This window comes from Peromyscus eremicus, chromosome 23 (assembly GCF_949786415.1).
Source record: "Peromyscus eremicus chromosome 23, PerEre_H2_v1, whole genome shotgun sequence".
Lineage (NCBI taxonomy): Eukaryota > Metazoa > Chordata > Mammalia > Rodentia > Cricetidae > Peromyscus > Peromyscus eremicus.
Window position 1 is genome coordinate 5,254,530 of NC_081438.1, and position 27,546 is coordinate 5,282,075.

Below are 27,546 nucleotides of genomic sequence, written 5' to 3' on the forward strand. Positions count from 1 at the left end.
GCCCAGCGCGGGGGGCGTCTGCGGACTTGTGTGGGGTGAGGCGCCCGGGCTCCTAGAATGACAGCCTCGCGCCCAGCTGGGCTCGGTGGGTGTGCCCGAAGCCCCTGCGAGCCTAGGCGGCGCTCCAGAGCGAGCCCCGCGGCGAGGGACTCGCTCCCGCGACGCCCCACGGGCACCTCTAGGGGCACCAGGGGCCCTCGGCGCGCACGCGCATCTCGCGCCCGCTTCCCCTTTAAGATCCCTTTAGTCTCCTCCGACCCCACGGCTTTCCGCGCTGCGTTCCCACAATGCAGCGCGGCTGAGCGCCTCGGAGCCCGCGGGGGAGCTGCGGCGGGGATCCGGGCAGAGGGCGAGGGCGGCGGCGGCGGCGGCGGCGGGACGTGGGCTGCAGCGGGCCCGCGGCGGCGGCGGGGCGGTGCGGATGTCGGGCTGGGCGGACGAGCGCGGCGGCGAGGGCGACGGCCGCATCTACGTGGGGAACCTTCCGACCGACGTGCGGGAGAAGGACCTGGAGGACCTGTTTTACAAGTACGGCCGCATCCGCGAGATCGAGATCAAGAACCGGCACGGCCTCGTGCCCTTCGCCTTCGTACGCTTCGAGGACCCGCGGTGAGGACCCCCGCGGCTCGCCCTCCTGCAGCAGGCTGGCGCCCGGCCCGGCCCTCCCCTCCCCTTCCCCCGGCGCCCTCCCTTCCCCCTCCCCGCCGCACCGACCCCTCGCGGCATCCCCCCCGCGCTGGAGGCGGCGGCGACGTCTTTTCCTCCAGCGTCCCCGGTTGTCACTTCCTTCGTTAGTGTTAAAAACCCCAGATGGGCTCCGGAGGGCCCGAACCCGGCAGACTTGCCTCGAGGAGGGTAGAAACCAGCACTCTTGCCCTCGAGGCCGGGAAGGCACCCTCTAACGGGGGAGCACCCCCCCCCCCAAAGGGAAGCGGCCCGGGGCTTTGAAGCCTGGGGTTCCCGAACCGGCTCTGCAGAGGACTTGGCCCACCCCGCCCCCGGGTCCGGGGCCCTCGCCGTTGAAGGGAGAAGAGACGGCGGGGACAGGTTGCCTTGGGCGGCTGTGATGGGGTGTCTGCAACCGATCCCCACCCGGGCTCCCCGCCGAGCCGTGTAAAAAGAATCGGATTAAAGCAGCGGGGGAGGGAGGCGGCGGCGGCGGTGATTTCACTCCCCTCTGATGGGGGAGGCCCGCCAGCAGTTACCGGTACCAGCGTTGAGGAAAAGCTAGGTCCCCAAATCCGCGCTCGGGGGGCCGTGGTTTTGCAGACGTTAGCCCAGGAACTTTTCAGTGCGCTACAGTGGTCACGTCACTGGGAGGGTCAATAAGGGCCTGTTCCTGTCTTCTCAGCATCCTTGGGAGGAAGGCTTCATCTCTGCCTGCCTACCCGCCGTTGGCCGGCCTGGGTTGGAGATACGGATTGCCAGGAGAAGTACCCTGGACTTCGAGGGTTGAAGACTAACAGAGCTTATTCCTAAGTGTCTTGCCTTTTGCCTCCAAAGTAGACTGAAGCATTTTTACATATGAACGTGAGAAAGTTAGGACTCTTATTTAACTAGATAACAGTGCCATTGTGTATTTTGAAGTTACTCTGTGTCGAGTGCCATGCTGTGCAGTTGGCATTTCCAACAACCCATGAGGCGGATATTGTTGACCGTATTTCACAGATGACGAAATTTCGGGTTGGTTAATGAAAGAGTTTGGTAAGGGGCTAACACTTGATGTTTCATAACGGATCTAGGTAGAATCTGAACCTCCTGTCATGACTTAACAGGTACTGTGTGTTGTTACATGGTCGTGTTTTTCCTTTAGTCTTAACAGAATAATTATATTCTGCTCTAATTGAGAAATTTCAAACAAAGCACTTAAAATATTAGCATCTTAGTCCATTTGATAACCCACTGAGATAGACTTATTTCTCAATTTAGAGGTATGAAAAGTTTAACTCAAGGACTTCACATACAAATTCGATTTTAATCCTTTATATGCCTGCCCCATCCCAGGCTTCGTTAGAAATACATTCTGGCAGTCAGCGTTGTCCTGGATGTATTCCTTGATGCCTTTTTGTTTGTTTGCTTTAGACAGGGTCTTACCCTATAGCTCTGACTGGCCTGAAACTTTGGTAGACCACGTTGGCCTCAAACTCAGACATCTGCCTGCCTCTGGCTCCCATTGCTGGTATTAAAGATGTGAGTCATCGTACCCAGCCCTCACTTACCTTTTTAAAAAGATTTATTTACATAGCGTTACCTGTATGTATCTGCTCCACATGCATGCCTGTTGTCCGAGGAAGTCAGAAATTGTTGGATGCCCTGGAACTGGAGTTACTGATGGTTGTGAACCACCATGTGGGAGCTGGGACCAGCATCCTCAGATCCACATTTGTCTCTCATTTATATTTGTATTGACTTTTTGAGACAGTCTTTTTTGTATACCAGGCTGGTCTCAGAATTGCCTGCCTCAGCCTCCCCAGTGTTGGGAGTAAGGGTGTGTACCACCACACCTGGCCTTTTTAAACTTTTTGTTTTGTTTTGAAGACAGAGTTTTCTCTGTGTAACAGCTCTGGCTGTCTTGGAACCCCATTTGTAGACCAGGTTGGCCTCAAACTCACAGAGATCCACCTGCCTCTGCCTCCCCAGTGCTGGGATTAAAGGCACCACCATCACCTTTTTAAACTTTTTAATGCATCCTCCCTATAAGCTTTATGTCGTTAGGCCTTTTGGAAGACATTACGGGGCCTAATGTAGGATAAACCTGTAGAGCAGTGGTTCTCAACCTTCCTAACACTGTGACCCTTTAATACAGTTCCTCATGTTGTGCTGACCCCAACCATAAAATTCTTTTCTTTCTTTTTTTTTAAAGATTTGTTTTTTTTTTATGCATATAGTGTTCTGCCTGCATGTGTGCCTGCACGCCAGAAGAGGGCATCAGATCCCATTACAAATGGTTGTGAGCCACCATGTGGGTGCTGGGAGTCGAACTCAGGACCTCTGGAAGAGCAGTCAATGCTCTTAACCTCTGAGCCATCTCTCCAGCCCCCATAAAATTATTTTCATTGCTACTTCATAACTGTAATTTTGCTACTGTTACGAATCGTAATGTAAATATTTTTGGAGACAGAAGTTTGTCTAAGGGGTCTAACTCACAGGTTGAGAATCAGTTATCCGACAACAATTTTTTTTTTTTTTTGTTTATTTTTTTGGGACAAGGTTTCTCTGTGTAGCCCTGGCTGTTCTGGAACTCACTTTGTGGATCAGACTGGCCTTGAACTCACCGAGATCCACTGTCTCTGCCTCCCGAGGGCTGGGATTAAAGACGTGCACTATCACCCCTGACTGTCTCTCCACTTTTCATCCTTAGAATACCATGTGCTTGACTACTGTAGTCTTTTGTCAGTATGCGCCTTCAGAAGTGTGAGTTTTGTTATGATGCCTTCACACACACATATCACATTTTTCACTCATACTCAACCCCCTTCATTAACTGTATAGTTTAATTTTTTCAGTTTCCGAGTAAGTATTTTGCACTTGAGAATGTGTGCATGCCACAGCTGAGCCCTCTTACCGGCCCAGCTGTAAAGCTTATGAGTAATGTGAAAATGCCCTCAACTACAGTAGAAGTCCATCAAGATTTTGTTGGGTGTCCGTCCTCCTATTCCCTCAGGCCGATTTCCCCTCTTAATTACTCATGCCTTCACTGGGAAGTCATTCAGCCTATTGGGCAGCACTAATTTCAAGCTTTTCTTTGCAGAGATGCTGAGGATGCAATTTATGGAAGAAACGGTTATGATTATGGCCAGTGTCGACTTCGTGTGGAATTACCCAGGACTTACGGAGGTCGGGGTGGGTGGCCTCGTGGTGCAAGGAATGGGCCTCCTACAAGACGATCTGACTTCCGAGTTCTTGTGTCAGGTATGTTCTCACCACATTGAATGAGATGGTGCGTGTGTGCTACCTCAGAGTCTGGCCGCTAAGGAACACGAGCTGTTAGTCAGTATGTGGTATATGTCGGCTTTTTAGTAGCCAGTGCACAGGGACAGTCTAAAGCTTTGCTCTAGGTTTTCAGGGAGGCAGGTACTGTACAAATGAAACTGTACAAGTAATATGGCCTTGTGGTACAGAAACTTGTTTCTGTTTTGTTTGTTCATTCACACAAGGTCCCTATGTAGTTTTGTCTGTCCTGGAACTCACTATGTCGACCAGGCTGGCCTCACAGAGACCCACCTGCCTCTGCCTCCTGAGCTGGGATTAAAGGGGTGCGCTAACACCGCCTGATAAACATGTTTCTTATAAAGTGGTTTCTTATTGGTGAGAGGAGAAGATGATATCAGAACCTTTGATCTAGAATTCTAAAAATGTTTTTCTTTGGGAATGTTCCTTGATATCTGGCTTTATAGACGTCACAGGGGCCAGATTCAAACAACTAAGAATCTTGGGGATTGTATTGGAAAGCATAGAACATTTGTAACTGGTGTCAATGAATGATGGGTGAAATGCTAAAGCTCAGAAGTTTATGTCTTTGAAATATCAATGCAGTGTTAAGACCCGGGGCCTTCTGCACATTACAGGGAGTTTGGGGGCCCTAGTGGAGTGAAATGTATTGAGCCTGGCGCCTTTTAAAGTGTGAATGTCCCACGATCACAGTAGTGCGTGAGTGATGGTATCTGTCTATCTTGTATCCCTTTGTAATTTTTTAACCCTAGGACTCTATTCCCTTCTTCAAGATGTCATACATTATCTTTTTTTCTCTCCATGCTGCTCTGAAATCCTGCTTAGAAAACTATTAGGAAATGGCTGCAGTCCTGAGCTGTGAGCGGTAAACACAGCCTTTGAGAGCAGGAGCACATTTCCCTTTCATGACACCAGGTAGGGTTGTATGACTCCCAACTAGTTTTAGCGTCTGAGTGTGACTTTCCCCAACTGTAGTGAGGAATGTTGGTGATCTCTTACGAGGTACTCTGTGCTCTGTCAACCGTTCACGCTAATAAAAAACAAACTTTGATTTTTGTTGTGCTGTTCTCTCAGCTACACTTGGTTTGTTTCAAAATTCCCATGTCTCGGGAAAGTAAGTTCACAAGAAATACTTGGTACTAATAAATTTCATAATGAAAAAAACGGAACTCAGTTTTGGGAGTGCCACATTGATTGTGAAGGACAGAGTGGTAAATTCTCAGAGGTTGTAAGCCTGTGACAGGATGCTTTGTTGGGAAACTTTGGTCTCTGGACAGTTAACCTAGACTAGCTGCTCATGGTGGTTTTCCATATGCACTTATGTATATTTCTCTGGTTTTGTGCCCCTTATAAGGATTTGTGACTTGGGAACCCTTAAGAATAAAGTGATCCACAGAGTATAGACCACCATAGGTGTTGCTAGCTCTTAACAGGGCAGTTAACGTGGCTGAAGGATGTGGTTCTTCTCTTACATTCTCTGTGCCTAGGACTTCCTCCATCAGGCAGCTGGCAGGACCTGAAAGATCACATGCGTGAAGCTGGGGATGTCTGTTATGCAGATGTACAAAAGGATGGAATGGGGATGGTTGAATATCTGAGAAAAGAAGATATGGAATACGCTCTGCGTAAACTGGATGACACAAAATTCCGCTCTCATGAGGTGGGTTCTTACCTTCTAGTAATTCTAATTTAGTAATCGTAGCAATAGGTCATGGCCTTTGCCATTGGATGACTTCCCAGTACCATTAAAGATCTATGTACAGGGGTTGGAGAGATGGCTCAGCTGTTCAGAGCACTGGCTGCTCTTCTGGCACCTACATGGCAGCTCACACCTGGCTGTAACTCCAGTTCCAGGAGACCTGTATGACACCCTCATACAGACACACATGCAAGCAAAACACCAATACATATAAATAAAAAAATTTTTTTTTAAATAAAGGGAGTGTTTGCTATTCCTAAGTCCCACAAAGTCACAGCAGGGAGAAGTATGCATTTGTTTATCTTGATTTTCTTCCTTTTTGAAATGGGAGAGTAAGGGTACCTACCTCCAAATAACATTGTCAAAGTTGAATAACATTACAGCATCTTAGACAGCCAGGTTAGAGGTTGGCTTTGCTTACTATTCTGATTCTTTACTTTTCCCTTTTCTGTTTGTTCCAATTTCAGGGTGAAACTTCCTACATCCGAGTTTATCCTGAGAGAAGCACCAGCTATGGCTACTCACGGTCCCGGTCTGGGTCCAGGGGCCGTGATTCTCCGTACCAAAGCAGGGGCTCTCCACACTACTTCTCTCCTTTCAGGCCTTACTGAGGAAGGTGGTGGGAAGTTTCTCTATTTTTTTTAGATGCGCTGAGCTGCTCTGTGCTCAGAATCTACATTCCAGATTGATAATTTAGCGTCTTAGGACATTTTTCAATTTCTCTTTCTTTTTTCTTTTTTAAGGAAATATATAATTTCAGCCGGGGCCACCACACTAGCAGTGAACTGTTTGAGACTGCAGAGATAGAAGGTGTGGCTTTGGTACAGAGACAAGTTGTATGTTTTTCACCTGATTATGGGACAGAAATCAGTGCTGCATCTTTGTGGGTTGCTGTGCTCTGGAGGTCAGCAGTTACGACGACTGAGTCGCCCATTTTGTTGAGAAATATATTTTAAATGTTTAGTAGTTGGTGTGTGGTTGTCTTTGAGTAAGCACATGGATAGGTTTCATTTTTATCTTTTTAAGATTGATTTTTATGTGCATGTGTATACCACATGTGTGTTAGTGCCCACCGAGGTCAGAAGGGCAGTACAGACCCCTGGAACTGGAGTCACAGGAGGTTGTGGGCCCCTCTGAGTTGACATGGTGCTAGGAGCCTGACTCCCGTTAGACAGGAGACTAGGAAGTGCTCTGTTTTGTTTTTGTTCTCAAGACAGGGTTTCTCTGTGTAGCCCTGGCTGTCCTGGATCTCACTCTGTAGACTAGACTAGCCTGGAACTCACAGAGATCCTCCTGCCTCTGCCTCCCGACTGCTGGGTTTAAAGACATGCGCCATGGCACCAGTTTAGGAAGTTCTCTTAACCACTGAGCCATCTCTAACCAAGATTCAGAGTTCTTATAATTCAGAGCTGACATGTAAATTAAACTGCCTGTAAGAGGACTTCACAGAGATGATCTGTTCATGCCTCTAATCCCTGTATCTGGGAGGCCGTGGCAGGAAGATAGCTGTGCCTTCAAGGCCAGCCTGAGGTACAGAGGCCCTGTCTGAACAAACGAAACAATGTGTGTGTGTGTATATGTGAGGGAACATTACAGATAAAGGGAAGAGGAAGAATGAGAACAAGCCCAGTGCTATTTTTAACAAGTTCTCTTTTCAGAAAGGAACTGTTGGCTGGTGTTCATAGACACTGGGTGTGTGGGGAGGGGGGAGGTGTTCACAGACACTATGTGTGTGTGTGTGGAGGAGTCAGGTGTTCACACATTTGTGGGGAAGGGTCAGGTGTTGATACTGTGTGGGGAGGGGTCGAGTATTCATATACGTGGTGTGTGGGAAGGGGTAACACTACCTTCTGAGAAAGGAAGATGGTTCTAAATTAGGTGTTCCCAGGCTGGAGTTTACTTTGGTGCTACGCAAACCTTTCCATAAAATGAACCCTCTGGTACTAGGAACAAATGAAGGTGGTTGGCTGCTCAGGTCAGTGGAAAAGTAACTCAAATAACTTGTCACCTGGTCACCGGTGAGCTCGCTAATCCCCAAGCATACACAGAAGAATGCACATAGATACATTCTGATGGTGGTTTTAGGAGGGGATGCAGGAGGATGTTTTCCACACAGAACAGCCTGTGAGTACTTGATCCATTTCCTTTGAAGCAGGCTTGCGGTGGTCTTTTAGCTGGGTGTTTTCCATTTCTGTCCTCAGAACAGCTACCAAGAAGTCATCATGTCTGGTTTACACTAGAATTCACAGTAGTAAATGACCACCTTGGTGAGTCCACCATCTTGATAGGGTTCCCCTTTCCCAGAACAGCTACTCTGCTGTGGGAGAAGGGATCTGGTTTACCATGTCTGGCAAAGGAACATTACCTGTTTGAAAACAAGAAAGAGTATTATAGTTGAGCCAGCTGTCCAGCTGGCCCTCCTAAACTAAAGGTCACACTTGGTTTTCATGGAGAACAGTGGAAGTAGTTATTAATGCCATCCTTTCCCCAACTCTGACGTATCAGCAACAGTTCAAAGTGAAGCCAGATCCACACTTTGCAGTGCATAGAGGAAGCTGTACATAACCACCACATATATGCAGGAAGGAATGGAAGACTAAGAATGGACCTCTGGGCCCAGAGTCCAAGTCTGCAGCAGGCTTCTATCTCTGTGATATGGCCAGTAGATGACCTGACGAAGTAGCAACTACTGGGCCCTGAGATGGCAAGGTTTTATATATAAGTCTTTTCTCTTTAGCTAACTGAGGCAAATATGGCCTTGTTAAGAGTTTAACCCACGGGTAGCAGTGGTACACACCTTTAATCCCAGCACTCAGGAGGCAGAGGCAGGTGGATCTCTGTGATCCAGAGATCTCTGTGATCCAGCCAGCCTGGTCTACAAAGCAAGTTTCAGGACAGCCAGAGCTGTTATATAGAGAAACCCTGTCTCGAAAAACCAAAAAAAGAAAAAAAAAGTTTAACCCACAAGTTTGTTAGTGTAGTTAGCCAAAGCTTTATTTGTTAACTACCTGGTCTTGGTGTCTGACGTGGAGGTTGAGGACTCGTGCACAGGAGATAAAAGGTCCAGCTGCCCAAGCTTCCATTTTAAGTGTGTACAGTGAGGGTGGAAATATGTAAGTTGCTGTATCAGGGATTACAAACCACGGCTAAGATACATATGCTTATAGGTATGTTTCAGCTGGCCTATGGGACACGTTAATTTTTTTTTTTTTTTTTTTTTTTTTTTTTAAAGATTTATTTATTTATTATGTATACAGAAGAGGGTGCCAGATCTCATTGCAGATGGTTGTGAGCCACCATGTGGGTGCTGGGAATTGAACTCAGGACCTCTGGAAGAGCAGTCAGTGCTCTTAACCTCTGAGCCATCTCTCCAGCCCCCTAATTTTTCTTATTTGAATTGGTTGCCAATACAAGTGGAGGAAATAGCAGACGAAATGTCATACATTTAAGTTCTCCAAGCAGATGGGCTCGGGTTCCTCTGGCACCAGCAGAGCACCAGGGAATGGCAGCTGTTCCTGTAGACAGGGCTCCAGCCCAGGAGAGGTGCTGTCTGCTGCACACGCCCCTGGTCCTTCATTACTGACTGGCCCTAGAGGGGGGGGGAGTGTGGCTCCTGGACCACGTCATACCGCCACCACTTGTGATCCTTTTGTCTTCAGCGAGAATGTCGGAACTGCTCTGTTGAACTACCCTGGGTAACACATACCTGGCGGGGCCACAAAGTACTCCTCCACGACGTGACGGGAATTCTGTAGTAGTTCTTCAGTACAGTTGCCTTCTGCTACATGGTCAGATCTCAAGTAGAGACATCTGCAAAAGCCAAAGGTCGGAGTTCCACTTTGAGGGGACCGAGGCTTCCAGAGCACAGAGAGACAGGATCAACAAGGAGGCTAGAGGGGAGCAAAACAGTCTTCGCTGTGGCCACCGTCCCCAAGTAGGGGTGCTGTGGTAAAAGTAAACCAAAGAGCTGTCTGCTGTTTGTGGGGCCTCCTGGGCACCGAGGTAAGCTGTGATTATTCCCTAGTTTGATTAGCAAACGTTTGGATAATTAGTATGAGTGAATTAATTTTGGTGAAGTAAGTGAAAGGGCAACTATGATACAACTGTATTAAATCTGGGCTGCAGAGATGTCTCAGTGGTTAGGTGCACTGGCTCCTCTTCCTACTCTTCCTGAGGACTCGGTTCGGTTCCTAGCACCTACATGGTGACTCACAACGGCCTATGTAACTCCAGTTCCAGAGGATCTGATGCTTTCTTTAAGGGCACTGCACACACATACACAACATATTTTAAAGTGTCCCAGACCCTGCTTCAGTGAGAAGCATGTACTCAAGAATCACTGATGTCACTGGCAAAGGATAGACAAGAAATAAGTGGATGGGGGTGTGGGGGGAAATGGACGTTTCACCAGATGTAGCATGAGTCCATGCAGGAGAACACAGCTGGTCAGAGTGAATCAGCAAGAAGTTTAGCAGTACCCCTAAGATGAATGCAGCCACTTAGAGGGATACACAGATGCCTGCCATTCGGCAAGATACACTCAACAGTGAGTGCCATTAGGTGTACATGCCAAGAACCCTGCACTTAGGTAGTTTAAGGCTAGTGCCCCCATTGGCATTGTCTCAAAGTAAGGTACATCACAAACATCATGAATCTCTATTGTTCTCTAGACGTCGTGGCTTCTCTAAAATACGTAGATTGCTTAGTGGGTCAAGGCACTTGCCACCTAGCTTAACAAACTGGAGCCACATGGAAAGAGAATCAACTCCCATTCTTTGTCCTCTGCTCAGTGCGTCTCTGTACAGACAGACAGACACAATACTCAGGTGATGGGACACTGCTTTAATTCCAATGTTAAGGAGGCAGAGGCAGGTGTGAGTTCTTGAGTCCTAAGCCAGCTTACATACTAAGATCGAGATCAGCCAGGGCTACACAGTAAGATTCTGTCTCAAAGAAAAAAACTGAAGTAAAATCTCTAGTGAAACTACAATGGGAATACATTGACAGTGAAACTTGTCAGGCAGTTTCACTCTAATTTCAAAACATGCAAGTGCCTTACCAGAGTCAGCCTGCTTCTAGATACTCCTATTAAAAAGGAAGGGGTCTAGCACCTTTAATCCCACTACCTGGGGGGCGGGGGAAGGTGGACGTCTGAGCTCAAGGTCAGCCCGGTCTTCAGAGCATGCTCAGGACAGCCACCTGAAGAAGTCTGTCTCCAATAACAAAAGGAGCTGAAGTCCCCAGCAAAGGGAGCTAACCCTAACAGAAGCATCCAGCTCACAGCTAGATACTGTCATTCCTGGTAAGAGGACAGGAAGGGGGACGGGAGTGGTGTTTGGATTGGTTCTAGGGTCCACACTTGTCTGGTTGGTTTTGGTTTTTCCATACTGTGTATGCCACGCTGGACTCGAAACTCTCCATCCTGCCTCCTCTGCCTCCTGAACTGGGTGTGCCACTATAAAACCCCACCTCCTCCCCACCCCAAAAACTGAAAGGCCAGGCCTCGAACTCAGAGATCTGCCTGCCTCTGCCTCTGCCTCCTGAACTGGGTGTGCCACTGTAAAACCCCACCTCCTCCCCACCCCAAAAACTGAAAGGCCAGGCCTCGAACTCAGAGATCTGCCTGCCTCTGCCTCTGCCTCCCGAGTGCTGGGATTAAAGGCTGGAATTTGTTTTTTACAAAACAAAAATTGGGGGCTGGAGCTGTTGGTTAGTGGTACAGTGATTGCTTCATATGTGTGAGGGCCCAAAGTCAATATCTAGCACAGAAGGTAGAAAAGAAATTGCCATTGTACCATTCAAAGGCAGCCACTGGTCTTCCTGGACTTAGGATTCTGTTGGAGAATGCTGAGAACACAGGAGATCCTAAGTCCCAGCTCCGCAAAACTCATCTCTCTTAGCTTCATTCCCAGCACCGCAAAACTCATCTCTCCTAGCTTCATTCATGTACAGAAGTGCGGAAGGAGGCTTCATAAATTTGCTGGTAACATCTAATGTAATTTAAAGATTTAGTTTTATTATGTGTGTGTTTGTGTGGGTATGTGCACACGAGTACAGGTGCCCATGAAAACAAGAGGCATAGGATCCCCTGGAGTTCAGCTGCCAGGCTTGGGGTGCTACGAACTGAACTCAGTCCTCTGCATGAACAGTTACCACTCTTCACCGCTCAGCCATCTCTCCAGCCCCCAAATGTATGGTGTTTTTTGTTTGTTTGTTTTTTTGTCTGTAAACAAAGGACTCCTGGTGATGGTGGCAACGGTGATAACGAACACCTTTAATCTCAGCACCTGAGTTCAGGGCCAGCCTGGCCTGCAGAGGGAGTTCCAGGACAGTCAGGGCTACACAGAGACTCTGTCTCAAAAAACCAAAAAGAAAACCAGGGTCAGGTGGGGTCGGGCAGTGAAATGGCTCAAATAAAAGTGCTGTTTGGGCCGGGCGGTGGTGGCACACGCCTTTAATCCCAGCACTCTGGAGGCAGAGCCAGGCGGATCTCTGTGAGTTCGAGGCCAGCCTGGGCTACCAAGTGAGTTCCAGGAAAAGGCGCAAAGCTACACAGAGAAACCCTGTCTTGAAAAACAAACAAACAAACAAAAACAAAACAAAACAAAAAAAACCCACATTCAAGTCTGGCCTGGGGTGCTGGGATTTATGAGGCCTCGTTTTTGAAGTCCTACAAATGTCATATTAAAATGACTAGTGGGCAGCACTCGGGAGGCAGAAGCAGGGGGATCTCTGTGAGTTTGAGGCCAGCCTGGTCTACAGAGCGAGATCCAGGACAGGCACCAAAACTACACAGAGAAACCCTGTCTCGAAAAACCAAAAAAAAAAACAACAAAAAAATGAAAGAACATGACAGTGCCGGATTGGAGAAATGGGAAAGGGCTATGACAGACAGATGATGCCCTGCAGGCCTGAGGAAACCTCCTTGGCTTCATTAGAAGCGGTGGCACATCTCCTGAAGGGCTGGGTCAGGAAAATGACATCGGGTTTCTCTTGTGAAGTGCTGGGTCACATTAGGCAAATGGTGTAAACCTCTTTGGACCTGAGCATCAGGTCAAAGACCTGAAGGAATCAAAGGCTGGAAGGTGAGAAGACCAGGAAACTAACAAGATTCAAATTGCGGAAGCACTTCACATAAAGGACCTGGTTACAGATTTGGCTCTCTGTTGTCACTAAGGAGACTAGAAAGATGGCCCAGTGGTTAGCACTGGTTGCTCTTTCAGGGGACCCAGGTTTGATTCCCAACACCCACATCATGGCCTACAATCACCTGTAAATATAGTTCCAGGGGATCCCAAACCTTTTTCTGCACCAGACACGTGGCACACAGACATACAAGCAGCCCAAACATTCACACACAAATTAATAATTAAAAAAAAAATCACCTTCAAGCCAAGGTACCTCACACCTATAATTCCGGCATTTGAGAAACTGGGCAAAGACTGGCACACGTTTGAGGCCAGCCTGGGATACATAAGCATGGTGGTTGCTCAACAACCTATAATCCCAGCACTTGGAAGGTGGAGGTCTGAGGAGGACCAGTAATTAAAGGTCATCCTTAGCTTGCCTGGTCTACATAAGACCCTGCCTCAGAAGAAGTAAATAAAAATAATTAAACAAATGCTGGGTGTGGTGATACAGGCCTATAAATACTAGGGAAACAGCTAGATAACCTTGGGTTCAAAGCTAGCCCGCGCTGTATAGCCAGATTCTGTTTCAAAAATAGATGGAACATGGCTTATATGTTATTTGGATATGCCATATTAGCATATGAACTTACTTGAGAAGGTCTCCAAAATATATAATAGTATTTGCTTCTTTCAGATAGTTAATCTGATGCAGGGAATGAGCGTGGCTTGCTGAGAAAATTATGGAAGCCAGTACCGGCTGGAGGGTCCAGAGGGACCAGTACATCCGAGTGGATGAGCAGGGGATCGATGAAGTAGGGCTTCGAAGGCGATGACCACAAACAGCTCGGATCTTGTTCCTATTACACCGAGACTAGGAAGGCTAGAGGCTTCTAAACGGGAGTAACAGGATCTATAATGAACTAGGGAAGAGTGAAGACATCCTCTTGGTGACTGGGCAAATTCCCAGTCACGCAAAGGACACTGAAAGGACCTGAAGCAGCCTCGAAGGTGCCCTGGTCAAGACCTCGAGGTGGCAACCGGGAGCTTACCTGTCCTCCAGTACCGACTCCAGGGGCTCCACGCCGTCGGTGTCCACGGCGTGCAGCTGATCGGCGAAGGCGATGGCTTTCTCCAGCCGGGCCACCGCCTCGCGGCTGCCGAAGTTCACCAGCGCCAGGCGCTCCAGATGCTCGATTTTCGCGGCGGGCACGGGGCCGCCGCCCTGCGGGGCGAGGCGTGCAGTGTGGGTCCCCGGCCCCGCAGCCTGGACCTTTCCCTGTGGGTCCGCTTTGGAAGCGAAGCCTCGGCCCCGGTGCAGGGCAGCCGGAAAACGTCCCCGCACAGCCCGTGCCCACATTTCTTTGCTTCTCCGCCTCCGTAGTGCGAAAGGCGGGACGACGCGCGCGATGCTGACGACATTAGAGTGCGCCGTGGTCGCCGTCGCAGCCGCCGCCATCGCCATGAACAGTGTCGGGGAGGCTTGCACTGACATGAAGCGGGAGTACGATCAATGCTTCAACCGCTGGTTTGCGGAGAAGTTCCTCAAAGGGGACGGCTCCGGGGACCCTTGCACCGACCTCTTCAAACGCTACCAACAGTGTGTCCAGGTGAGCCTCGCCCTAGACCCGCCGCAGACGCTGCTGCGGCCAGCCCTCTTCTCCGCCATCCCACGAAATTGGGTGTCGCTCCTTGACACACGGGGATGCTTTTGTGGTGCTTTGCTTTCTGCGGAGTACAGTAGCATCTTCTGGTTCATTTATTTGGTGCTCATGCTAAACTTGCAAAGTAGCCGTAGTTATCCATATCTGAAAAAACTGCGTGTCGGGTTGGGGATTTAGCTCAGTGGTAGAGCGTTTGCCTAGCAATCGCAAGGCCCTGGGTTTGATCCTCAACTCCAAAAAAACAAAAAACAAAAAACTGCACGTGTGTGTGTGTGTGTGTGTGTGTCTGCGTGCGCGATGAGGGTAGGGACAACTTCCTGGAATCGGTTTTCTCCTTCCACATTTATGTGGGCTCCGGTGAGTTCAGGTCACCAGGCTTGGCTGCAAGACGTTCTGTTATCTGTATCTTACAGATGGAAAACTAGCACTCAGAAGTAGTGATTGGTTCAAATGCACTAGCGTCTGGTGACCGTGATTATTTTGTTGGTGGTGCAACGTTTCATTGTTATTAGAAGTGGATGGTGTTTACTGTTTTCTACACTGTGGACATTGCGGTGGTCCTCATTGTTTTGTTATGCTATCTTTTTTTGCCCTGTTTTTTCCCATCAATTCCCAGTTGCAGCTAGTAAAGTTTGATTCCAGCCCAGCAGATGCACTTCCACTAACTTAATCTAAAACACCCGCTCCATTCCAGGAGCGATTTTTAGCCAATTCTCAGACAGTGAAGGTGACTCAGTCACATAGCTGCTGGTACTGGAATAGATTTGAACACTGACACTAAGACAAAGTAGTGGTACCTCCTGCTTCTGCCTCCCAAGAACTGGTGTGCATACCACACAGGAGTTACTATCTTTGTGGTGGTACACACCTTTAACCAGGAGTCAGAGGCAGACTGGTATGTGTGAGTCCCAGGCTAGCCAGGACTACATAGTGACACCATGTCTCAAAGGGTGTCCCTTGAAATGTGGTTCACTTTGGTTTACTTTTGTGCCATTACACTGCAGTTATAAAACACTGACTTCAAGCTTCCATAGACTTTTTTTTTACCTCCTGTTTTTCGAGACAGGGTTTCTCTGTGTAGCCCTGGCTGTCCTAGAACTCACTCTGTAGACCAGGCTGGTCTTGAACTCAGAAATCCACCTGGCTCTGCCTCTCGAGTGCTAGGATTAAAGGCGTGGGCCGCCACTGCTCAGCTACTTCCATAGATTTTGTTAATATATTTTCTTCTTCTTTCAGAAAGCAATAAAGGAGAAAGAGATTCCTATAGAAGGACTGGAGTTCATGGGCCATGGCAAAGAAAAGCCTGAAAGCTCCTCTTGACCTGCTTGTCACTTGGAAGATATCGGTACATTGAGAGGCCTCTGGATTGTGTCAGCTAGTCTGTGAAGCTAGCCATGGGATTCCAGGAATTTAAGAGGGGAGTTTTATTTCTTCCTTCTTGGTATTCTCCTCTCACTTCTAAAAGAGCAGCTGTCCCTCTTGCTTTGAGAGTTTCACTTTTGCTGGCATCTTGCAGGGACTCCATGTGCTACAATGGAACAGCTTCTTGGGGTTTTGGTTATAATACATGGTTTGGAATCAGCTTTAACTAGTCCTTGGATGTAAATAATGATAAACTGGTCATGATCAAGGTTGCCGACAGCTTTTGCTGCAGAGGACACTACACGGGAGTCATTATTCATGAGCACAGTTGGTCAGGACCTCTTTTTCCTCTCAGGGAGCTAATGCTCTGAAAAGGGATCCGGACACAACAGTTTCAATCACTGCTTGGGAACATGATTGTATTTTTATAGTAACGGTTATAACTGCTGGTGGCCAGGGTTAACGAAGTAGAAGACAGCTTTACTCAGCTCCTGCCTTAACGAGGTGTCGGATTAACTTGTGAAAGCTTCAGAAATGGCATAAACATCACTTGGGAGCTCACAGCGCCGCTCATAGCTCCAACACCTGGAGTGGCTGTGGAAGAATCACCTACATTACAGCTTTGCTGTTGCCAACTTTCAACTCCATGAATTAAGGTCAATCTGCATAGCATATAAGGCAAAATGCATCTGGCCAAGTGGGAGAGAGGTGCTTACTTATTTTGTTTGCCTACCACACCCTAAGTCTGTAATCATGAAAATGGAATAAATTCTAAAATTCAGATTCTACTCTTTGCCCCTGGAACTGTGCACATTATAGAACACTTATTCCCCCGTTGCCCCATGTATCTCATTGTGCTGCAGAGCGCGAGCTTTGCTTTGTAATGTGATTTGTTTAAGCCTAGGTGGCTGATGAAACACGTAGGTCAGCAGTTTGACGTTCAGGCTGGCCTCCTGCCTCTACCTTCAGCTTGCTGGGATTACACATAGGCACTATAATACCCAGCTTATATAAATTAGTACGTATTGTGGTTCCAACACAATGTCATGTAGCCTTCACACCTCCCTAAATTTAGAATTTAGTATATCCCTAAAGACAGAATGAAAGCTGATATACAGAAGGCTTACACTCTATTTTCTGTGTTACTTCATTTTAATTTGACCAATCCTAATGCCATTTCAAAACATTTTACATTTTTAGGAAAATATAGATGTAAAAAAAATTCATATTTTTCAATTGGTTAAGCCATTGTCCAAAAGATCACAAGAGATTTTTGAGACCTCTATGAGGGAAGCCAGGAGGCTAAAGGTTAATGCATGTATTCTAAACTCAAATTGGCACAACTCTGTGTAAGTAAGGGCTCAGTATAGCCAGTAGATGGCAAAGAGAACAGAACAGATTTTTTTTTTTTTTTGGCAGTCTCCCAGGCTGGCCTCAAACTTAATAATCCTTCCTCTACCTCTTGAATGTTGGGATTTCAAGTATGTTCCACCACATCCAGATTTAAAAACTTTTTAAAACAATTATTTTACGTGCATTGCTGTTTTGCTTGTGTGTATGTCTGTGTGAGGGTGTTAGATCCCCTGGAACTAGAGTTACTGACAGTTGTGAGCTGCTGTGTGGTTGCTGGGAATTGAATCTGGGTCCTCTGGAAGAACTGCCAGCGCTTTTAACCTCTGAGCCATCCACCTCTCCAGCCCTAATTTTCCTGTATTTTTATTGCATTTTGTGTGTGCATGGATACAATCAGTTTTCTCTGGGTCCTGGGAATCCAACTCAGGCTTCTATCTTGGTAAGTGCCTTTACCAGCTGAGCCATTTTTTCCTTTTTCTTTTTCTTTTTTTTTTTTAAGATATAGTCCTTGAATTCATTGGATAGTTGAGCATGACCTTGAACTCCTGATCCTCCTGCCTCTATCTCCCATATACTGGGATTTAGTTAAGATCACACTTGATTTATGTACTGTTGAGGTTAAACCCAAGATTTCATACATTCAAGTATATATCAATTGAGCTACATCCCCAGACCATTTTTTTCCTTCCTATTTTTATTTATTTATTGTGTATGAATATTTTGTTCACATGCATGTATGTGCCTGTTGGATCGCCTGGAACTGGAGTTATAGATGGTTTTGAACTATTATGCAAGAAGAACAAGCACTCTAATTAACCACTGAGCCATCTATCTCTATAAGATTTCATGTAGCCCAGGCTGGCCTCAAACTTGCCATGTAGATGAAGAACTCTTGATCCTCCCAAGTATAGGGATTACAGGTGTGTTCCTCGGGTGTGTACCATCATATTGGGTTACTTTTCTATTGCTGTGAAGAGATATAGAACTCATAGTTCCAGAGAGGTTTTTGTTGTTTTGAAGATTTATTTAATATGTATATAGTGTTCTGCCTGCATGCCAGAAAAGGGCACCAGATCTCATTATAGATGGTTGTGAGCCACCATGCGGTTGCTGGGAATTGAACTCAGGACCTCTGGAAAAACAGTCAATGCTCTTAACCTCTGAGTCATCTCTCCAGCTCTAGTTCCAGAGACTTTAAGTCTATGATCATCATGTCAGGAAGCATAGCAGCAGACAGGCAGGCAAGAAGCTGGAGTAGAAGCTGAGAACTCATCCTGATCCACAGGCACAAGGCAGAAAGCTAACTGGGAATGGTGTGGGCTTTTGAAACCTCAGAGCCTGCCCGCCCCCAGTGACACACCTCCTCCAACAAGACCACGCCCCCTAATCCTTCCCAAACAGTTCCACCAACTGGGGACCAAGAATTTAGACATGAATCGATGGGGCCATTCTCATTCAAACAACCACACTGGGGCAGTCCTTCTTGATAACTGATTCATGTGGGCAATTCAGCATTCGTGCATATGGATGCAGGCCAACATTAGCAGTCAGTCCCCTCCTTCCAATGTGTAGGTCTTGGGTATGGGACTCAGTCATCAGACTTGGCAGCAAGACCTCTACCTGCCAAACCATCTCACTAGTCCTCCCCCCCCCCCCCCTTAAGACAAGTCTTAGACTGTAGCTTAGGCTAGCTTTGAACTATGGCAGTCCTCTGGCATCAGACTCCTCTTCCCAAAGTTCTAGAGGTTCTAAGTATGTACCACCATGGCCTTTCAGAGTCTTTGTTGTTGTTTCGGGGTGGTGGTGACGGTGATCATTTTTGGCTTAGGTAAGAAAAACATTCAAATTAACTTTCAGAATAGATTTAAGAATCCTTGAAATAGGGGCTGGAGAGATGGCTCAGAGGTTAGGAGCACTGGCTGCTCTTCCAGAGGTCCCGAGTTCAATTCCCAGCACCCACATGGTGGCTCAGAACCATCTGTAATGAGATCTGGTGCCCTCTTCTGGCCTGCAGGCAAACATGCTGTATACATTAATAAATAAATAAATCTTAAAAAAAAAAAAAAGGAAGAATCCTTGAAATAGCCAGGTGGTGGTGGTGACACACACTTTTAATCCCAGCACTCAAGAGGCAGATGCAGGTGGGTGTCTGAGTTTGAGGCCAGCCTGGTCAGCAGAGTGAGTTCCAGGACAACTAGGAAACACTGTCTCTAAATACAAACAAACCAAAGAATCCTTGAAATAATGCCATGGTGGTACATGCCTTCACCTAGCTCATGATGGTGAGGCTAGAAAGCCTAGGAGTTCAAGATCGCCTAGGCAACATCACAAGACCCCGCCTTAAAAAGAGCAGCCATAATAGTCACCATGCAATATACACCACACAGAGAATATTAAAACACATTAAAAAAAGGAAGCTGGAGGGATGAGGTCCAGCAGTTCAAGGCCATCCTCTCTGCACAGCAAGTCTGAAGGCAGCCGGCTACTAAAAATGTCATTAAGCTCCAGCCTAGTTGTAGCAGGAATCTTAAAAGTTCTTATTAATAAAATCAAACCTGAGCCAGGTATTGTGGTGAACTGGAAGATCAGAGAGACAGAACAAGCCACAGCTACCTCACCTGGCCAACTTCTCAGCTGATCTTGTTTCCTCAGACGATCTTGTTTCCTCAGACTGGAAGCTCCTGAGTCCTTATCCCAGTGGCTCTCAGATGAACTGCTGCTCGAAAGCCTGAAGCTTAACCAGCCAAATGCTTCTAGTTTCTGGTCTTCACACCTTATATATCTTTCCTTTCTACCATCACTCCCTGGGATTAAAGGCTCACTTTCTGGGATTAAAGGTGTGTGTCACCATGCCTGGCCGTTTCCAATGTGGCCTTGAACTCACAGAGCTCCAGAGGGATTTCTACCTCTGGAATGCTAGGATTAAAGGTGTGAGTCCCACCATTTTCTAGCCTTTGTATCTAGTGGCCGTTCTGTCTCTGACCCCAGATAAGTTTATTAGGGTGCACAATATTTTGGGGAACATAATACCACCACACCTACTGTCAGGATTTATTTAGAAAAATTACTTCCTATTTGAGAGTTGTTTAGATTTAGTAATCACTGCCTTTAGTTTAGGTTTTAACAAAACCCACTGGTCTAATGTTAGAAACACTACAGTACCTGAGTTATGCATTGTACTATAAGTTATTCAGACACTACCTGGGGGTGGAGGTGGGGTGCAGTAGCTCTGTCCCTAGCTCAACAGACCAGTTTCACTCAGGAGCTATCGATAATCAAAAGTAAAGTGACATACTCTTCCACTTGAAAATCTGGTTTTGTTGTAGGACAGAAATTAACATATAAGATTTCGTTGGTTAGCCATGTATTATTTTTTGGGGTAAATCCTTATAATTAGTGGCTGTGACTAAAATCTAACAGTGTGAACTCAATAATATTAGTTTCTCACTAATAAATAAAATAATAAGTCACTAATAACTTCCTTGCTTTACACCACATTCCAACAGGATCATCTTAAACTGCTAAGACAATTACCAATTATCCACCCTACCTGACTTACCTCTCTAGAAAATGACTCCAGTTATTTCAAGCAATTTTTTTTTTTTTTTTCGAGACAGGGTTTCTCTGTGTAGCTTTGCGCCTTTCCTGGGACTTACTTGGTAGCCCAAGCTGGCCTGGCCTCGAACTCACAGAGATCCGCCTGGCTCTGCCTCCCGAGTGCTGGGATTAAAGGCGTGCGCCACCACCGCCCGGCTTGACAAGCAATTAACGGCTATGTCAGAGTCATTTTGTAACTACTGCTGTCTTTTGTTTTTATCCCCCCCCCCCCCCTCCAAACACACACAAGGTTTTTCTGTGTAGCCCTTGCTGTCCTGGAACTCACAGAGATCCACCTGCCTCTGCCTCCTGAGTGCTGGGGATAAAAAGTGTGCACCACCACGCCTGACTGAGAAATGAATCTTTACCCCTTTGGTAGACTCAAACCGGACAACACTGAGACCCACAGCAGAGCTTACAGGAGCACAGGCACTCTGTTGGGTCTGTGTAGCCTCAGCTGACCTGGAACTTGCTATTTTGCCCAAACAGTTTTTGAGGTTGTCACAGGTACCTGTTATTCGTGGTAAACAGCAACCATTCTATTGATCATTCAGTGTCTGTCAGGGAACCCATCTGTCTGTGCTCTTGACTTTACCCACCCTAAGCACAAGAAACCAACATAGAACCAATTATAAACAGTATTCAGTAGGCTAAACCAGATCTGAAGCTCTGTAAAATAGCAAAGTACTGTCGCTTTCTGGGAATAAACAAAGACTGAGACATTCAGCTCATGAACAATGTAAGTTTAAGTTATTTATTTAAGCCATCTCCTCTTAGGAGCAAAGGGATGGAACACTGGTGTAACGGTCACCATTTGATACAAGGAAAGATGCGCTTTCATGGTCCACACACAGAGTAATGGTCCACACCAGTGCTGTGGTCCCTTGCGGTCTGGGGGAAGGTCCAGGTTCTCTTTACTCGTCTTCATAGCCAGTTGGAAGTGGGTTCACATGAGGGTTGTGGAACAGGGTATGGTTACCATCTCCCCAGGGGAAGGGCTGTGGAGTGAAGATGTCAATTAGATAATAGTTCCCAAAAAATGCTCACAAAGAACTCGGCCATGAACTGCTTGAAACAGATGACACATAAAACCAAAATGAAAATCTGCCCTTTACTGGCACAACTTCAATTTTCCCATAGCTTTCCCCCCTTAGATTTATTTATTTATGTATTTTATGTATGAGTGCTCTGTCTTCATGCACACAGAAGAGACAATCAGATTACAGATGGTTGTGAGCCACCATGTGGTTGCTGAGAATTGAACTCAGGACCTTTGAAGAGCAGCCAGTGCTCTGGACTGCTGAGCCCTCTCTCCAGCCCCGACTTTCCTGTAACTTGTGTTCTAACAAACAACTAGCAGGAGGCCCTTGAAGTAGATGGTAAGGAAAGCAAGCTCAAGATAGCTTGAGACGGCTCAGCAGTGTGGACTCACTGCTGTGCTTCAACAAGCTTGGTTCCCAGCACCCACATTAGGGAGCTAATAATTCCTGTACTCTAGACCCAGGGGATCTGAAGCTTGCTTTGGCTTCCCTGAGCATCCACGTGCACACACACTTACTTTAAAATAAATCTTTCTTTTTCTCTGTTTAACAGCCCTGGCTGCCCTGGAACTCTCAGAGCTCCACCTGCCTCTGCCTTCTGAGTGCTGGGATCAAAGGTGTACCGCCACACCCGGCTAACTCGCTACCTTATTTTAAAAACCAGTTTGTTTTGTGTATGGCCACTGTCAGAAGACAACTTGCAGGTGTATGTTCTAGAGCCTTCTACAGAGTGGGTCCCAGGACTGAACTCATGTCCTCAAGCTTGGCAGCAAGTGCCTTTACCTGCTGAGCCATCCTGGGAGCCTAGATTTTTTTTTTTATGACTCTGCCAATTACAATACCTTTTGTTTTCTTTCTTTCTTTCTTTCTTTCTTTTTTTTTTTTTTTTTTTTTTTTTTTTAAAGACAAAGTCTCTCTCCATGGCCCTGGCTGTCCTGGAACTTGCTATGTAGACCAGAGATCTACCTACTTCTGCCTCCCAAGTGCTGGGATTAAAGGCATGTGCCACTAGGCCCAGTTTTGTTTTGTTTGGCTCACAACCATTTTTGGTTTTTCCGAGACAGTCCCATTTAGCCCAAGCTAACCTCGATTTTACAATGTAGCAGAGAATAACCTTCAGCTACTGATCCTCCTAGTCTTCACCTCCCTTGTGCTGGGATTACAGACCTGAGCTACCACCCAGGGGCAGGCTACGGAGCAGACATTTAGGAGGGATTAGTACTGCCACCTAGTGGCAGACGCCAAGGCAGGATGCTATCAAACACCTTACCTTTCCTTCCTTCCTTCCCTCCCCCCCTCCCTTTTTCCTGAGACACTAAATAGCTCTGGCTGTCAAGGAGCTCACTATGTAGATCAGACTGGCCTTGAACTCAGAGATCGACCTGCCTCTGCCTCCCAGGGCTGAGGCTGTACAAGACTGGGCTCGAGGCTCAGGGGTTCTACGTCTAGAATAAGTTTCCGCGAGGCTAGTCCTATGTGAATAAGGTGACACAGTTCTTAAGGATCAAGAAGACACCCTTGTTAGAATACATCAAGTGACGGGAGAGCCGTCTAAACGAACAGCCAAGGAATGAAACAGTTGAAATGATAGGCACTGTGAGGGACACACCGGCAATCGGGTCGTTAAGCACCTAGCATCACCCAGCACAGCAAATGCCGAGATCGCGAATCAACTTCGGGGCTTGCATTTGCTATAAAAGGGCACCCCACACCTCCAAGCTTTCATGCAAGAAACAGCTGCTTCTGAGCTGCACCAGAAGACAAGAGGCGCCATAAACCGGGGAAAACGAAAACCTAGAGGCATTTTACCGTGCGACCTTTTAAGAAAGCTGACCCACAAGTTGGCTTCCCTTAGGTAAAACGAGAACAACTAAAACGTCCTGTTTGCGCGGACAGGCCGGCAGCCAAGCTCCCAGAGCCCCAAGGGCTTGGAATGGGGGAGTGGGGAATGAAATAACGGACGCTTCAAGGACGGCGAAGGCGTAGGGCGCACGTACCTTGGTCCTGATGCGGAGATGGGGGTAGGCGACGAACTCGGGTCTCTCGTGCTCGCCTCGCCGCGACGCGAGGAAGGCGTTGAGCATGCTCACCGCCACCCCGGGCAGCGCCACGAAGTAGGTGAGGGCCTTCCACATGCGAGCTGCGGCGGGGGGCCACAACGTCAGCCTCGGCCTCTCCCTCCCGCCAGGCCCTCCCGCCAAGGTCACGGCCCGGCCACGTCGCCCGACGGCCGCCGAGGCCCCACTCCCACCCGAGACCCTGTACCTGAACCCTCCTCGCCGTGGGAGCCACTCGACATGGGCCGCCCCACCCGTGGGAGGGCCCGGCCCAGCAGCCCGGACACCCGAGACGCACACACCGCCGCCACCATCTTGGAACTACACCGGCGCGCCGGAAGCGGAAGTAGGGACGGAGCGAAGGGGGCGGGACAGAGACGCCAAACGACGTCTCCATTGGGCCACGCCTTCTCAACGCCGGCCAGGAGCTGCCGTACCTGCGCACATCGGCCACTCCGGGTCCAAGGCCTCCCGGCGGCTCCAGCGGGGGTGCGCATGCGCTCTGCACCTGCGCCCCGCCTCCCTCCTGTCTGCTGCTAGGTGACCGTGATCTCTGAATTGAGCTCCCGCGGAACTCGTGCGGCTTTATTATTTTATATATATAATATATATATTATTATTATATATAATAATATATATATTAATTGCTGCCTTCTTTGGAGTCCCTGGACACGATCTGAAATGCCGAGAACAAATCACGTTACCGGAAACGCCATTCTCTTTCCTAATTCTGCGTTTTCCTAGTCACCGGACACCCTCGTCCTTGTTCTCACTCTTAAAGACAGTTATCACCGTCTTCTGTGACGCCCTCTATAGACTGTAAAGTCCGTGGTTGTGCCAGCGCTGCATGCTCAGAGTTACTTGCTCGGAATCGTGCCTGGGCAATCGTGCCTAGCAGGTGCTTAATACAATTTAATAAATGAATGTACGGATCCATGTCTTAATGAGTCATTGAATAGCTCCGGGAATCAGGAGGAACCCTGGAATTGGTGCCGGAAAATCTGAATTCTGGTATCAGCTCCATATCCTCAACGTTTGGCCTGTGGTGGTTGCTGCTATTTTCTCCCTCAAATTCCACAAACATCTGTTAAATTTTGTCTATATAACTTTTTTTTTTTGGAGATAGGGTTTCTTTGATAGCCTTGGCTATCCTAGAACTCGCTGTGTAGACCAGGCTGGCCTTGAACTCACAGAGATCTGCCTGCCTCTGCCTCTGAGGGTTGGGATTAAAGGTGTGCACCACCAGGGCCCAGAGCCTACATAATTTTTTAATTCCTCCTTTCTTCTTTCTATTTGTCTAAAAGCCTTCATAAAGATAAAAGTTAAAAAGCCGGGAGGCCTGCCCTGCCCTGCCCTGCCAACCCAGATTCATGCAATGCTGGGAATTGAACCCAGAATTTTGCGTATGGTAGGCAAGCTCTCTACCAACCGAGTTCCATTCCAGCCCATGTTATACATTTTATATAAATTGCTTTCCCCACCTCAGGAAATGGTCTTCTATTCCTGTCACACTCGCTGTAATCTTTAGACCTTCTCACTAATATTCCATCACCACACATATATTTAAAATCTGTGTGTGTGTGTGTGTGTGTGTGTGTGTGTACCTGCTTATCTGTATGTGCACCATGTGTGTGCAGTGCCCACAGAGGCCAGAAGAGGGCATCAGATACTCTGGAACTGCAGTTACAGGCTGCTGTAACCCACCTAATGTAGGTGCCAGTAACAGAACCTGGATTTCCTGCAAGAGCAGCAAGTGCTCCAAACTGCTGACCCATATCCCCAGTCCTTTATTTTATTTTAGACAGGTCAAATTTGTTTTGGTTTGGTTGAGTTTTTTAGACAGTCTCATTCTGTAGTCCAGGCTGACTTGGAGCCTTCTGTGTGACCAGGATGGCCTGGAACTATGTGGCTCGAGTTGATCTTGAACTCATGGTCATCTTCCTGCCTCAGCCTCTCAAGTGCTAGGATTACAGGTGAGAGGCCCCACAACAGCTGGCTATGTGGGTTTGTTGTTGTCTTTGTTTTTGAGACAGGGTCTCACTATACAGCCTCTAACTCATAATGCCTTCCAGATGCTGGGATTACATGTGTGTGCTACTCACCTTCCCTGTTCTTGCAACCATTTTATCAGAGAGGCCTTCCTTGACCATCTTTAAGCAAAACAACTCCTCCCCACACGGACACTCTATCTGCCTTCCAGTGCCTTATCTACTTCATCGTACTTACCACCATCTGTTATATTAAATATTTATGGGATTAGTGTCTGCCTTCCTCCATTAAACTCCACGGGGGCAGGGACTTGGTTTTGTTTACTGGTGGGACTCCAGCACTTGTCCCACAACCATCACTCACTGATTACGTTAATCCTCACCTGGATCCTGTTAGGTAGATGCTGTCCTCATGATTTCAGATCGTGAAACCGAGAGTCTAAGATCTTCAGGGAAACCGCCCCCAGATGGCACAGTCTTAGGTCAGCGGTGGACCCGGGGAGGCTGGAGCTCCACCTGTTCGCTTAGCCTCAGAGCTACACAGGGTTTGCTTTAGGGGGCAGAACAACGACTTTCGACTTTCGGGAGCTCTGTTGGCCAAGCTCTTGCTGAGCCGGTGCGCACATCAGAACAGGAAGGGCTTAGCAAAGTCAGTCATGGTAGCACAAGCCTAGAGTCCCCAGCACAGGGAGGCTGAGGCCGGAGGATGGACAGCGTAAGGGAAATACCAGTTAGGAGAGACTGTGGGATTTCAGGGGAGGTGGAGGAGTAGAGATTAAGTACACATCGTGTACTCGAGCGGACACATCACACTGAATTCTCCTAAGGGGCGCCGTTCACGTCCGCCAATAAAAAGCAACCGTTTCAAAGTGTTCTGACCTCTGCAGAAATATTTCAGGTCATCCTTGAGAATGGACCAGGCCATCGAATGTCTTCTCGGGACACTGAGGTGGTACTTCGGCACACGCTGCCTCTCAGTTTTCCACTACCTGGGGCCAGGCAGGCTTGGATCTGATGTCATCCTCTGGAAGAAACCATATCTGGGGTATCCTGCCTGCTACTTCTGCTACAGTTTCTCCCAGCTAAGAGCACTTTTTAATCCCTGGACCAATAGATGCTTGTCTACCAGGAGACTGATTCTGGAAGGCATTGAGGCATCTCTTCAGCAGATCTCCAGGGAAGCAAGGATGTTATGACCACCCCATTCATCCTTGTGTAACTTAACTGGGCACCATGATTCCTTAGGGTCTCCATATCACCCTTTAGCTGGTGACCCAACAGTGGCCAGTCTAGAAGGAGGTACATGTCAATGTGTTATGACAGCTAGTGTGATGGAGACAGGACAACATAAGTCACTGATGTCAAGTTCAAGTCTCATGTCTGCCACTTAGCTATATAATCATCCCTAAGTCACCTGTGAGAGCCCCACTTGTGAGCTGGAGTTATTCTGTGGACTTGGGACGATTGATTTAGCTGGCATTTATTAAGCACTTACTATGTAAGGAGCTCTTCCCTTGTACTGATTTCTTTGTTACAACATGTTGACACAGGTTTCATGCTCATCCCCATTCTGTAGATGAGGCAACTGAGGTTCAATGTGGTTAAATCACTGGCTTGAGTTTCACCCTTTAAATGATAAAGCCAGTATTCAAATCCAGAAGCTTGCACCAACGTTTCCACGTTGGACCACTATGAAATGCTTCAGTAA

General features: G+C 47.5%; 4 protein-coding genes across 5 annotated transcripts; 2 read left to right on the forward strand and 2 right to left on the reverse strand.

Annotated features, from left to right (window-relative positions):
- The first annotated feature begins 375 nt into the window (after positions 1–375).
- Positions 376–6,616, forward strand: Srsf9 (serine and arginine rich splicing factor 9). Its single transcript, XM_059248832.1, has 4 exons — positions 376–609; positions 3,752–3,912; positions 5,439–5,611; positions 6,118–6,616. Exons 1-4 carry the CDS (start codon positions 422–424, stop codon positions 6,259–6,261), a joined length of 666 nt encoding a protein of 221 aa, XP_059104815.1. The 5' UTR covers positions 376–421; the 3' UTR covers positions 6,262–6,616.
- A 1,097-nt stretch (positions 6,617–7,713) lies between these two features.
- Positions 7,714–14,264, reverse strand: Gatc (glutamyl-tRNA amidotransferase subunit C). 2 transcript variants are annotated; one of them, XM_059248835.1, is made up of 3 exons: positions 13,830–14,264; positions 9,357–9,460; positions 7,714–7,886 (listed from the first exon to the last, which is right to left on the reverse strand). In XM_059248835.1, the coding sequence occupies exons 1-3, from the start codon at positions 14,240–14,242 to the stop codon at positions 7,882–7,884; spliced, it is 522 nt and encodes a 173-aa protein (XP_059104818.1). In that variant the 5' UTR covers positions 14,243–14,264; the 3' UTR covers positions 7,714–7,881. The 2 variants fall into 2 exon arrangements, with proteins under 2 accessions (XP_059104818.1, XP_059104816.1); XM_059248833.1 differs by having other exon boundaries at positions 7,714–8,015.
- Triap1 (TP53 regulated inhibitor of apoptosis 1) lies at positions 14,193–16,591 on the forward strand. The gene is made up of 2 exons (XM_059248836.1): positions 14,193–14,387; positions 15,678–16,591. The coding sequence occupies exons 1-2, from the start codon at positions 14,241–14,243 to the stop codon at positions 15,759–15,761; spliced, it is 231 nt and encodes a 76-aa protein (XP_059104819.1). The 5' UTR covers positions 14,193–14,240; the 3' UTR covers positions 15,762–16,591.
- A 4,890-nt stretch (positions 16,592–21,481) lies between these two features.
- On the reverse strand, positions 21,482–24,385 carry LOC131898039 (cytochrome c oxidase subunit 6A1, mitochondrial). The gene is made up of 3 exons (XM_059249090.1): positions 24,059–24,385; positions 23,791–23,933; positions 21,482–21,751 (listed from the first exon to the last, which is right to left on the reverse strand). Exons 1-3 carry the CDS (start codon positions 24,345–24,347, stop codon positions 21,668–21,670), a joined length of 516 nt encoding a protein of 171 aa, XP_059105073.1. The 5' UTR covers positions 24,348–24,385; the 3' UTR covers positions 21,482–21,667.
- Between the last annotated feature and the right edge of the window lie 3,161 nt (positions 24,386–27,546).